This window comes from Lissotriton helveticus, chromosome 10, assembly GCF_964261635.1.
Source record: "Lissotriton helveticus chromosome 10, aLisHel1.1, whole genome shotgun sequence".
Classification (NCBI taxonomy): Eukaryota; Metazoa; Chordata; class Amphibia; order Caudata; family Salamandridae; genus Lissotriton; species Lissotriton helveticus.
In genome coordinates, this window is record NC_136071.1 from 204,236,105 (window position 1) to 204,250,014 (window position 13,910).

Below are 13,910 nucleotides of genomic sequence, written 5' to 3' on the forward strand. Positions count from 1 at the left end.
CCTGTCCACGAGCAACTACCCCTCGCCCCCCAACCTGGGCAACACTGTGGGCGCCCAAGATTCTAGAAACTGTTCCACTGCGGTGGTCTCCATCCCTTCAGGCAAGCCAAGTATGTGCACAATGTTGCACCAAGACCGGTGTTCCAAATCAGCCAGTTTGGCCTCCTGAGCCTGCAGACACCTCTACTGACCAGCTAGCTGGCCAGTATGTGCCCCCAGTGTCTCATCTGCACCATCAGTTCTAGTTCCCAAGTCTGCCACATGCTCCCTCATCTTGTCCATATATTGGTGTATTGTGGCCACCCCATCTATTTTCTCTGTGACGGCCTTGTTGCCAACCAGGATCAGAATTCGATATCCAGATTCGATGGGGGTGTGGGGTCCCCCAGGTTAGGCTCTATGCCATTCTAGCCAGTCACTCTTCGATAGGGTGGAGTGTCTCAGAGGCAGTGCCTGGGCCCCCTGTAGGTTTTGTTGGTATCTGCAGCCGGCAGTGGGCTGCTATTGGGTCTTGGGCCCGGGACGAATTGGGCTGGCCCTTGCGATGTATACCTCGAGCAGGTAGGGCACACCGCGTGCTGTACTGTGTGTGGGTATTACAGCAGGGGGCACTACAGGAGGAACTACCCCAGTGATCGATCTGGCCCCAGAGTTTCATATGCTGTTTCAGACTGCTATGTGCATCCAATGGGAGCAGGCCAATCCTGGGCAAAGGATTATATCGGAGTATCAGCCCCTTGGTTCCTCACAGAAGGGCCCTCCTTGTGGAGGACCCAGCAAGAGCCTCTCCGCTCATTTAGAGGAGCTTAAAGAAAAGGGGCCATTAGCCGCAAATCCTGTCAATAGTTAATGGTGTGTACCCTCACGCTTCAGTTGGGGTCTGTGGCGCTACCCTGCTATTCCTGCAGACCTCCCAATACCGTATGATGCCTCCTATTATCCTTCTATCACGTGTATGCGTGTGGCAGGGGGAGGATCAGTGTCGCCCCATCCTTCACTCCTCCTCGGCATTGCGGTAGCCCCGACAGGCACCTCTCATGAGGCCCCACAGTATAATGTGCGGCTGATCCTCTGTCTCCGCAGCTTCCCCTCCAGCTCTTTTGTGTCACAGGCACCAATTTAGGCCATCACAACCATGCCCTGGGCCGCCCCCGCAGAGCCACAGTGCCCCTTTACTGTTGTCCCCTGAGTGGAGGGGTCACTTCTTCGGGCTCCGATCAGCCCTTTATTGCTACAGGTGGGACCCAGGGGGCGTCCCAGTTTTGGCAGTTGTTGCAGCTAAAGAGAGGCCAATCAATCAGGAGTTTGTAAAGCGTGGCTACTCACCCGTGAAGGTCTCAAGGCGCTAGGGGGGGTGGGGGGGGGCTGCTAATCCATCTGGGCGTGGAGGTTCAGCCGAAGAGCCAGGTCTTGAGATCCTTCCCGAGTTGGTTCAGCGACGGGAATTACCTGAGGTGGAGGGGCATGGTGTTCCAGGTCTTGGCGGTGAGGAATGAGAAGGATCTTCCTGGTCTAGTGAATCCGTGGGACAGTGGCCAGGGCAAGTTGGCCGGAGCCTTGGTTCAGATATGCTGGTCCTGCATTGTGGAGAGCTTTGTAGGCATGTGTGAGGAGCTTTAAGGTGATTCACTTGTTGACTGGGAGCCAGTGGAGTTGTCAGGGGTGCTGTGTTATGTGGTCGTGGATCAGTCTGGCTGTGGTGCTTTGTACGTTCTGAAGTGGTATGCGGACAGAATATCGAGTTGGAAATGTCGATCTGCACAAATATCAAGTTGAAAATATCGTGACACAGAAATATCGACCGCAAGAATATCGTGGTCAAGAATATCGTGTTTAAGATAAGAAATATAGTTTTTTTTAAATATCGAACTCATTAATATCATTTGCAAAAATGTAGTTAATAATATCGTTTTTTAGTTAGTGTTATGTATTTTAGTTTGTATTTTAAATGTATGTGCTCTATTTTTTTGTATTTGTATTGTATTAAAAAATATATATTTGTTAAAGGTTTTGTAGTTATTCATTTTATTTTAATTACATTTTGCGTTTTAATTCCTTAGTGTGCTGTGGGTTTATAGGGAAATAGCGTGGGAAGTAATTTAATTAATAATACATTAAATGTTAATTTTTATTTATTAGTATTTATTCAATTTAGATTTTATAGTGTTAATTGTGGGAATTAACTTATTAATTCATAATTGCCTGTTCATTTTTATTAATCAATGGGTAAATATGTTAATTGTGTCATTTATTTAGGAGCGGGTTGTGAGTTTATAGGGGAATAGGGTGGGAAGTAATTTAATTGTAATAAAATTATTATGATCTTTTATTAATTAATATTTATAAAAGTAATGTGTTATATTGTTAACTGTGGGAATTAATTTATTATTAATTATCTATTAATTGGTTGTTAATTATTATGAATTAATTGGTAATTATGTTAATTGTGTCATTTTTTTAGGAGCGGGTTGTGGGTTGATAGGGGACTAGATTGGGAAGTAATTTAATTTTAACCCTTTTGGTGCGTCGGACGACCCCCGGCCATCCGACGTCACGGTGGGCATGTGCGGAGGACGGCTGGGGGCCGTCCGAATCATGCCCACCCTTTATTTCACCCACACCGCTGCAAAATTCGCGCCACTGTAAACGGGTTAATACATATATTAATATTTTTTTATATAAAATTTATTTGATTTGATTTTATAGTGTTAATTGTGGGAATTCATTTATTATTCATTATTTATAATTTGCTTGTTAATTGTTAATTAATCAATTGTTAATTCATTATGTTAATCGTGTCATTTTTTTAGAAATTGGTAGGGGGTTTATAGGGGAATAGGGTGGTAGGTAATGTATTTATAATTAATTAATTATTTGTTAATTAATGCTAATTAATTAATTAGAATTTAAATATGGCAATTGTGTAATTAATTTGCATGAGTTCTGGGGTTTATAGTGTTAAATGGTGGGAAGTAATTTTTTTAAAATTAATTAATGATTTGTGGTTAATTGATATACATTTATTAATGTAAAATTAGTTATGGAAATTGTGGAATTATTGTTAGGTGTGTGTTGTGGTGTTTATTGAGGTAGAGGGTGGAAAGTAATTTAGTTCAAATTAATAATTACTTGATCATTAATAATCATTTATGACTTGATAAATATTTTTGGTAATTCTTTATTTTTATTTTGTTTGTGGATTTTGGTTCTATAGGGGTAACGTGTGGTTAGTACATACATTTTAATCTTTTTAATTAATAATATTTGTTTAATTGATCATTAATTGTGTTAATTAAGGAGGTACACTTTTCTTTTTAATTTAGATGTGTGTTGTAAATTGTGTGGTATAGGGTAGGAAAAATACTAAATGTATGTAATAATTAATGTTTTGGATTATCAATAATTTCTGTTACAAAATAGTTATTTGTTTGTAAATTAATTTACAAATTATAAAAATGTATCTTTGTATGTAATGTTTAGATTTTTTAATCATATGTTTCTATCTTTTGTAATTTTGTATATGTTTGTTTTTGTTTTTATTATCTTTTGTATTGTAGTTGATATTTTGTTTGTTTTTAAATTTGAATTGTCTTCAGTGGGAATAGTAATTTGTACCCCTCCGCTATCCAACACTTTTCCTACTGCTGCATTTATAGGAGCGCGAATAGTAATTTAAACCCCTCTGCTATCCAACACTTTCCCTACTGTTGCACTCACTGAAGTGGGAATAGTAATTTTTTCCCCTCCGCTATCCAACACATTCCCTACTGTTGCACTTGCTGGAGTGGGAATAGTAATTTATTCCCCTCCGCTATCCAACACTTTCCCTACTGTTGCACTAGCTGGAGTGGGAATAGTAATTTTTACTCCTCCGCTATCCAACATATTCCTTATTGTTGCTCTTGCTGGAATGGGAATAGTAATTTGTTCCGCTCCGCTATCCAAAACTTCCTCTACTGTTGCACTCGTTGGAGTCGGAATAGTAATTTTTACCCCTCCGCTATCGAACACTTTCCCTACTGTTGCACTCGCTGAAGTGGGAATAGTAATTGTTTTTCCCTTCGCTATCCAACACTTTCCCTACTGTTGCACTCACTGGAGTAGGAATAGTAAATTATTCCCCTCCGCTATCCAACACTTTCCCTACTATTGCATTCACTGGAGTGGGAATAGTAATTTTTACCTCTCCGCTATCCAACACATTCCCTACTGTTGCACTCGCTGGAGTTGGAATAGTACATTTTAACCCTTTGATATCCAACACTTTCTCTACTGTTGCACTTGCTGGAGTGGGAATCGTAATTTTTACCTATCTGCTATCCAACACTTTCCCTACTGTTGCACTCGCTGGAGTGGGAATAGTAATTTTTACCCCTTCACTCTCCAACACTTTCTCTACTAAATGTAAATATTAATTAATTAAATATATTAATTTATAATATAATTTTATTTATTTATAAATTTTTATGTTACTGGTGTATGTATTTATATATTTATTTATAATTGTTTACATATTTATGGCATTTTAAAATTGATGAAAATTATTATTTAATAATTGTTTTTAAGTAAATATGGGCCAGATGTAGGTAATTTTATTTTACCACCTCTTAAATACCGAATCATACCGATTCGGTATTTAAGAAGTGGTAAAATAGAAGTACCGAGATGTAGGTAAATACAGATGTGCATTTACCGAATCGGTAAAATTCGGTATTTACCGATTCGGTAAATACCGACCGGTAATGCCCATTCATTCCTATGGGCTTTGAAGCCCATAGGAATGAATGGGCATTACCGAATCGGTAATTACCGAATCGGTAAATACCGAATTTCACAAGGGTGCAGGGGGTGTCACTTTGACACCCTCTAGCACCCCCAAAACGGGTTTGGGTGCCATGTGGCAGGCATACCTGCCCTAAGGGCAGGTCTGCCTGTCATATGGCACAGGTGTCAACAAGGGGGGGGGTGTGGCACACTGCTGGGTAAACACAAATTTTCAACTTCTGGTAGCTCAGGTGCTGACCGGTTTGCTCCCTCTGGCCTTAGGGGAGTTCTCAATAACAAGTTGTAGCTGTCAGGCTTGACAGGTTAGCCAGTCGCACTCTTTTGGGGAAATCAATCCCTGATATTCATACAGTTCAAACGCAATATGTAATCATAACAGTATACCATCATAAACTGTTGGTTTCACAAGTTTATTCTTCTGTTTCAATGATTAAGTCACTTTTCTCAGGTTAAGCTGTTACGTCACAGCTGTGTATCAATTCATCGTTTTCCAATAAACATTTATCCACAAAGTCAACTTGAACCCAATGCATTTCGTGCCTGTTTAGCACTTCATCAGGGGAAATACATTTCTGCGGGGTAAAATCAAATATAAGGTATAATCAATGGCGGGGAGCAGGCCACAGTATGGATATTAAAGCTATGTGCTCGGGGGGTGTCGGGGATGTATTTACAAGCATTTTATCGCGTGGTAAGGTTCTAAGAAAAACGTGGTGAAAATTAAGTACATGCCCCAAGTGTTGTTAGGAACAGCCGAAAAGGTGGACGAGTTTTAAGCTGAATCAACTTGGTGAAGACGACATTAAAGTGCTATAGGTGCCGGAAACGTGGGTGTCATTTTTCGGATCAATGCGGTAAAACGTCACGACGACGTGAATATATACATCGGGTGCAGGAAAGTGCTCAAAGTTTGTTAAAAACAAAAGAAACATGCAATACGGGTTTGTAAACGCTATGTGTTACTCACCGAACATTCAAACGAGTAAGACGCGTCGCTGCTCAACTATCGAAAACGATTCTACTTGCGCATGCGTGCTAAGCGCGTTATATGAGAGTGTTCTCTTTCCCGGAGGAAATGTGAGGAAATATTCGTGTGTGTAAAATGAAAGAGTAACTAGCGAATGTATATACGGAGAAAGGATGAACGGTCGGTGCAAAGTGTAATAAAATTAATAAAACAAAATTGGAGGGTACGAAGATTAGAGCCATCTACATCGCGGCCATCTTGGAAAGGTACATAATGTATAAACAGACATATAAAACCACATTGAATTAAACATTCATAGTGCCTATAACTAATTCCAACTTAATAATGTACGTTAAACATGAAACTTTATTGTTTAAGGCAAATTATATGTGTATCTGACGCATGATTTCAGATGAAAAAATGTAATATCCATAAAGTTCATGATATATTGGAGCCTGAGGTAACTGAACAATTTACAAGAAGCTGCTAAGTTCAAGCCGTTCGTTTAACCCCGTGGGGTTGCAGGAATTCAGTTTTTTAATCCAAAAAATTTCCCTTTAGAGCAATCTTTTTTTGTTATCACAGCCTTGCTTTATAGGAACACACTCCAAAACCAGAAAACGAATCTGACTGATGTTGTGACAATTAGAAATGTAATGGGCGGCTACTGGAGCCTTGGTGGTTCTGTTTCTAATTGTACTTTTATGCTCTGTCAGGCGAGTCTTAATCTTTCTCTCTGTCTTCCCCACATAAGTGGTGAGTAACACATAGCGTTTACAAACCCGTATTGCATGTTTCTTTTGTTTTTAACAAACTTTGAGCACTTTCCTGCACCCGATGTATATATTCACGTCGTCGTGACGTTTTACCGCATTGATCCGAAAAATGACACCCACGTTTCCGGCACCTATAGCACTTTAATGTCGTCTTCACCAAGTTGATTCAGCTTAAAACTCGTCCACCTTTTCGGCTGTTCCTAACAACACTTGTGGCATGTACTTAATTTTCACCACGTTTTTCTTAGAACCTTACCACGCGATAAAATGCTTGTAAATACATCCCCGACACCCCCCGAGCACATAGCTTTAATATCCATACTGTGGCCTGCTCCCCGCCATTGATTATACCTTATATTTGATTTTACCCCGCAGAAATGTATTTCCCCTGATGAAGTGCTAAACAGGCACGAAATGCATTGGGTTCAAGTTGACTTTGTGGATAAATGTTTATTGGAAAACGATGAATTGATACACAGCTGTGACGTAACAGCTTAACCTGAGAAAAGTGACTTAATCATTGAAACAGAAGAATAAACTTGTGAAACCAACAGTTTATGATGGTATACTGTTATGATTACATATTGCGTTTGAACTGTATGAATATCAGGGATTGATTTCCCCAAAAGAGTGCGACTGGCTAACCTGTCAAGCCTGACAGCTACAACTTGATATGGCACAGGTGTGCATGCACACCGGAATCGGTATTTTACCATCAAATAGAATTTGATGGTAAAATACCGATTTTGTAATGCTTGTGGGACTCCGAAGAGTCCCACCTACATATCAATTTTACCGAATCGGTGAAAATACCGACTCGGTATTTTACAGAATTGGTAAATTTACCGATCGGTAAATTTACCGATTCTGTAAAATACAAGGCCCTACATCTCAAATTGCATTTACCGGTCGGTAACGGTCGAATTCGGCCGTTACCGACCGGTAAATGCCTACCTACATCTGGCCCTATATATTACATTTTACATATGTATGTTTACATTTTTTTAAATTAAATTTATTACTTATAATTGTTAAAATGTACAAGTAAATCTAAATAAATCTTTTAAAAGTTAAATTTATTATTTAATGTATTTTACATTTTTTTATCCATATAATAAAAATGATATTTTGTACATTGATATTTTTTACAATATTTTTTTAAAAATATTTTTGTACTTCCATTATAAATATAAGAGGTCGATATTTTTGACAACGATATTTATGTCCCGATATTTGTGTAAGTCGATATTGTGGTGGTCGATATTCTTTCAGTGATCCCTTCTGAAGTTTCCTGAGCTGTTTGTGGGTGACGTTGGCGTAGAGTGCATTGCGGTAGTCAAGTCTACTGGTGATCAGTGCGTGGGTGACCGTCCTTCTGGATTCTGTGGGGATCGATCTGAAAGTCTTTCAAAGCAGACAGAGTGTGTCAAAGCAGGATGAGGCAACGTCGTAGATCTGGTGGTTCATTGTGAGCGAGGAGTCCAGTATGATGCCGGGGTTACGTGCGTGGTCCGTTGGGGTGGGAGGGGTTCCCAGTGCGGCGGGCCACCAGGAGTCATCCCAGGCTGAGCAGGTGGGTTCCAGGATGAGTACTTTGGTCTTATCCGAGTTAAACTTGAGGTCATCCTCTCAGGGGGCCATCTTGGCCCCTCCCCCTTCCAACCTCAAATGCTTGCAGCAAATCCAAAAAACCTGTGCTCCAACAACACCCATACACATCTGAATCAAATACATAAATGAATGAAGGTTCCCTAAGGTACCAATGGCTAATCATTTGGTAGTTTACCAAGGCCCAGGCTTAAGGGGTCATTAGGATGGCGGGCGGACTTAGTCCGCCCGCCATCCTACCTGCTATTGGGACCGCCCGCCATAAGGGCGGGGGTCCCATGGGGGGGAATTAGGATGCCCCTGCCACTGTGGAGGGCGCATCCTGCATTTTTAGCATTATGGCGGCGGTTCTCTCAGCACCGCCCGCCACAATGCTAAAAATGCACGTATGCATTTGCATAAACAAAGCGGCAGGCACCGCGCAGTGCCTGCCGCTTTGTTTATGCAAATGCAGGGGGGTACCACAGGAACCCCCCGTTTGAACCCCCCACCTCTCCTTCACTCTGGGGGCCCGCAGGGGCCCCCAAAGTGAAGACCACATGAAGGCATCTAAAAAAGCCCATGCTAATATGGCTGGCGTTGTCTATTAGACACCGTTACCGTATTAGTCCTTGCGACCAGGGCGGAAAAGCGGCGGACGGTCTTTCTGTCCGCCGCGGTCCCCCCCGCCATACTAATATGGCGGGGGTTCATTTAGGTGAGGATGGCGGGCGGATTGCAATCCGTCCACCATCCTAATGGGCCCCTTAATCTTTAAGGAGGTGATTGGGATTCCAGACTCAACATAAAACAATTCACATCATCACAAGAACTAAGAATGAGTGTACTCTCTACTTTAAAAAATGCTGAAAAAATAACAGCATGTTTCTATAATTTATTGACCTAGAAAAAGCTTCAATAGTACCCTCACCAGAAAAAATAGGATCACTATTTTAGGGTATTAATTCACAATTTCCATTGAGGACTATAGCAGTAGAAAAATGTCTCACAGTAGATTTTCTAATTTAAGGTATTTAGCAGGTAAAGACGCCAGGGGGGCCAGCTACCTAAAACCAGAGGTGGACGAGTGTGGCAAGCTGGTTTAGAACTCTTGTGCTGGACGAAAGTTATTTCAAGTGGGAGGTGGGCGCAGGGGATGCCTGAAGAAATATCAGTACACTGGATGGGCCAAGCAGGCTCTATCGTTGTCTTTGACCTTGTACAGCGCACCATTGTGTTTTGGGGACGTTTGTACAATAAACAAATTCCACGTATATGGGCAAACAAGCATATACATGCATATATAAAAGCATAAAGGTGCATTATGGTATACTGTCTCAATCAGTAGACTTTTGGCCAGGTCACAAACTTGAAGTTGCTCATGTCCTTTTAGATGATCCATAGGCGATAGCAAATGTTGCCCAGTGCCATGGTTTTACTAGATTCATCCGGGGTATTTGATACTATCAACCTTCACAGTCCACTTAAGAGATCTTGAAAAATTGCTTTTCTGAAAGGTGCTTCACAATAGATTAACTTTATTTGTAACTGTCGGAACCCAATAGATCGGATCATTTTTCAAAACTCGTTTTCCATTGTGTGGGATACAACAGAGAGTACAGGGTTGTCATTTCTTGTAATTGATCTACATCAGATTACAGATATAAGATCTCATTGGCCTAGATCATTCAGGTAATTGGATTATGAGAAGATATCATTGTTCTTAAATGAGGAGGATGCCCTTGTAGATACCCCCACTGTCATCTTATTTGCAGTAGACCATGAATTAGTTCATTCTGAATTCTATAATAATGAGTTTGTTGAAGGCCTCGTCTTTGGTTGAACATCTGTAACGTTTCTCTAACGAGGGGCTGATCTTCCCCAGTAAACGCAGACAAAGATCTGGGGTTGATCATGACCTATTCATTGGCATCCAAATTCAATGAGGGGTATGTTCAGGTGTTTTCCATCTAAAACTAGGTGCTTCATATCATCCCTGTAGTTTTTGTATTGTAATGTAGTGGGTAATATTATTTTTCTTTACAAACCACCATTGTTGTAACCCTCAATATCGTTTGTCTACATTTTAACCATACAGCCCCAGCTGGAAAACTGGAACTTGAAAACTGGAACCATGTTCTGAAAATTCCAGTTTCATGTTGTACCCATGATAAAAAAAACTATCCTGTGAAAATGTATTTTGTTCTGCTGAATACAATAATATAAGGACTTCTCGTGCCAGATCTTGTTCCATCCCGCAAAGGCCTACAAGCCGGTCACTTTGAGTAGTATCTTTCTCTCTTGCTCTCCCACTTTCTCAAAGTTGTGGTTCGACTCTCTTTTGGGCTGCACTGAGGGCACTCGTAACACATGCACCACAGAAAAAGACAATTTAAATTGAGAGCAGTGGAAAGAAACAAAGGAACCTGCTGGCCTCCAGGACGATGAGTGACTGTAGACGAGCAGTGGCTGCAGAAGAGAAAAGATGACACCAAGAGCTCTGATATCAGAATGAGATCTGGCTGTGAGGTGAGAGATGGTAGGAATGCTAGATATACAGTAAGAGACAGAGCCATGACACAGTCGGAAAGGCTCAATGACCAATCAGGAAGTCTTTGTACTGTTTGTTCCAGCAGATAAAGCAATGCCCTGCTTGTCTTAGTTGTCTCTGCACTTCTCTGTTTCAGTAACTAGAGCTCTGCATTTCCTGCCTCATTAGCTGGAGGATGGCACTGTTTGTTCCAGTAGCTTGACCCCTGTACTGCACATGGGGTCCTCAATGGCAGCATGTAAAGACATAAACTGCAAAATCATATTTTCCAAAAAAGCTGCACCACCAAATTCTTGACCTTGCATTGGCACTGTCAGGCAAAAAAGGTCAGCCTGCCCCTAATGCCACTATCATGCACTTCACCTAAGCTAAGGCTGAAGTTAGACTACTAAATGAACCCAGTCTTACATTTTGTGGGAACGTGAGTATGGTTGGATTTCAGTACAAAATAAAGATCAATATTGTTGTAGGGACATATTTATGTAAGGTCACAATTTTGGTAGCCTATTTTTGTGTTTCTGCAAGAGATTTGCAGTTTCACCTGTAATCATACATATTTCACACCGGATACTTAGTGAAACAGTGCATAACTCCGGCTACAGAGATGAAGTTACGGTTGCCACCTTTATAAAAATGAAAAAGAAAATATTGGCCATTTGTACACGTTTTGGTATTCTGGAAGGGAAAATAGCTGGTAGATGAAAATTCATTTGTATAAAATTCTCAATCTGCTTTTAGAACATGGCAATTATCCTTAGCCATTAAGAAATAATTTTGGTGGCTCTCAAATAATTGTAAATGATTTTTTCATGAGTCAGCTGTGGTAGATTTCTATTTAAAAAGGGGAAAAAACGGAACTTCACTGCTTTTCCAATGTTTTACTGGTATGGACATAAAGGTACAGGCTCGGTCCGTAAAATACAGTCAAGATGCCACCATAGAGATCACCATGCAGGATCTGTAGCTAGTTGTACTGCACTGTTTTTCTCAGTGCATTAGCTCAGTAGACAGAGCACAGCACTGTTTGTCTCAGTAGCAAGAACTAGTGACGTGTGAGTTTTTTGGATCTGTAGTATGTCGAAGTGAATTTCAAATAATTCTGCAAAACTGGGAAAACATAGCCCACAAATCGAGAATTGACTGATGTGGCAGTTTGGGGTATTTTTGTGTGTTTCTCATCAGCGAAATGAGTTCCTGGGAGAACCAGGTAGACCACCAGAACTGTCACTTTCTTGGCTCATTTTTAGGTCTTGCCTACAGCGCACATGCACTGTCAGTGAAAGCTATTGTCCTGGAAAAAATTTCTTAAAGGGGGCCTAAAGCCCTCCGCTTACTTACGTTTACATATCATTGGTTGGTTCCCCATCACTCTTGTTTCCTTGCTTCCATTTGGTCAGTTGCTCCTCCTGGCATCAGGCTTCCTCCTGGGCTTCGAAGTCTTCAGGTCTTCGTCCATGCTGTGGATCAGGGACAAAGTATTGCTTCTTGTGACCAGTGTCCTTTCACTGGCCAGCAGGTACTCTTTTTTTGTGTAATGCCATGAATTTTGAGAGTGCATGCTCTGCAGTCCCTCTTCTTCATCCCTGTCCTCCTCCTGCTCCAAAAGTTACTTCCACCAACCATCCCGCCCAATATGTCTCCCTCCAATCAACCGTGTACTATTTTATTTTACATGTTGTACAGCATCGCGGGCTACTGTGCCACATGACTTAAAGGTAAAAAAAAGGGCAATGACATGGTCAACGCTGGCCACGTCATAGTGCTTTTCTGTTTTTTGTTTTACTTTAAGCCATGTAGCCCATCAGCTCAACTGCTTTGAAACATTTAACCTACTGGATTTGCCTATGCTTGTTTTTACAGTTCTTGTGGGTCTTCCTGGACCTCCCTTTGCCAGGGAGAAGCACAAACACTGTTCAAACTTAGATATACACCCATTTTTCAGGTTAAGCTGTGGAAAGAATTTGGGTAGTTTTGGTAGTCCAATTTCGTTTCTCAGGTGAATTTTTAAGAATGGACAGATTATGCTTATTTTCCATTACGTTAAATAGCTTCCGCACGAATCAGAAGGGGAGGCAAAGGGAAGTTATAGTCCATTTGGCTTCCATGTAATAGTATCAAAATCAAGAGGGAGAATGGACCACTTGTACCTGTGTAACAAGGATCAATTGGTTTGCGAATGTTCCTAAGAAAACCCTCATTCACATACACAAGTTGTGGGCGGTATATCTTGGTTCTCCGTCTGTCAATAACGTGACAGCATCATCATTGGGTTTTTATCATAGGTATGCTGACCTCCACCTGGAGGAAGACCAACTGGTATTGCAGTAGTGTCCAGGAATGAAAAAGGTGGGTGCAGTGCTCGTGTTATGTGAGTTAAAATTCCCTACGCCACCATTTAAGAGGATTCTTTAATGGTATGGTGGTGTGGAAAAAGTGTGCTAGATTGGTAACTTGATCTACATACGCAACTAAACCATTTTTACTTTTTTCACACCACCATACCATTAAAGAATCCTCTTAAATGGTGGCGTAGGGAATTTTAACTTCTATTTGAAAATACTTTCATGTCAGTTGTGTGTAGGTAATATCATGCAATAATATTTAAAGTGTGTTGTGCTCTCATAAGACCCCTTGAAGCATCCTGTTCGAATAAATGAACATTTTTTAATTCGGCCAACATTCCTCTTCTTACCAGCCTTTGGGCCACGTAAACAAACTTATATTAATAATTCAATCTTGAAAGGATAAATGGATCAATGTTTTTTTTCTGCAGATCATCAAGTCTTGTTGAAGGAAACCTAAATGCTTGGTTGAGGTGTATCAGCACACTGAAGAAGTGAGTAGCCATGGCAAGAGATAAGAAGAAAACAGATTCAAAGAAATCACCAAAGCATGCGCATACGCCTCTGACTTCGGAACCGAAAGTTGACGAGGGTGATTTGAAGGGGTCACAATTAGGGGTGACCTTAAGCTTTATATTAGAAGAATTGTCTGCTTCAGTATTGCCAGAGATTGTGGAAGAGCCACCAAAGCAGGAAGAAGAGCCTCCTAACCAAGTTCCTCCCACAGCCGAATATTACGAAGAACCAATCCTCACCCAACTTATTGTTGAAAGGTAATAATCTGAAATAAATATCACATATTGTGGGAATGTTTGTGTTTGTTTACCACTTACCCCTGGGTGTCTTATTGCAGATGTAAAATATCATGAGGAAAATACATATTGTCTTTGCTTTAGGAGTAG

The 13,910-nt window shown here is 40.9% G+C and overlaps 1 protein-coding gene across 3 annotated transcripts in view; it reads left to right on the plus strand.

Annotated features, from left to right (window-relative positions):
- Positions 1–13,910, plus strand: part of RSPH10B (radial spoke head 10 homolog B) — a 517,038-nt gene that overhangs the window by 10,348 nt on the left and 492,780 nt on the right. For all 3 annotated transcript variants that reach the window (XM_078665151.1, XM_078665153.1, XM_078665152.1), the window contains exon 2: positions 13,440–13,781. In XM_078665151.1, coding sequence (XP_078521277.1) covers positions 13,513–13,781 — 269 coding nt within the window. In that variant the 5' untranslated portion in view covers positions 13,440–13,512. The remainder of the gene's footprint in view (positions 1–13,439; positions 13,782–13,910) is intronic.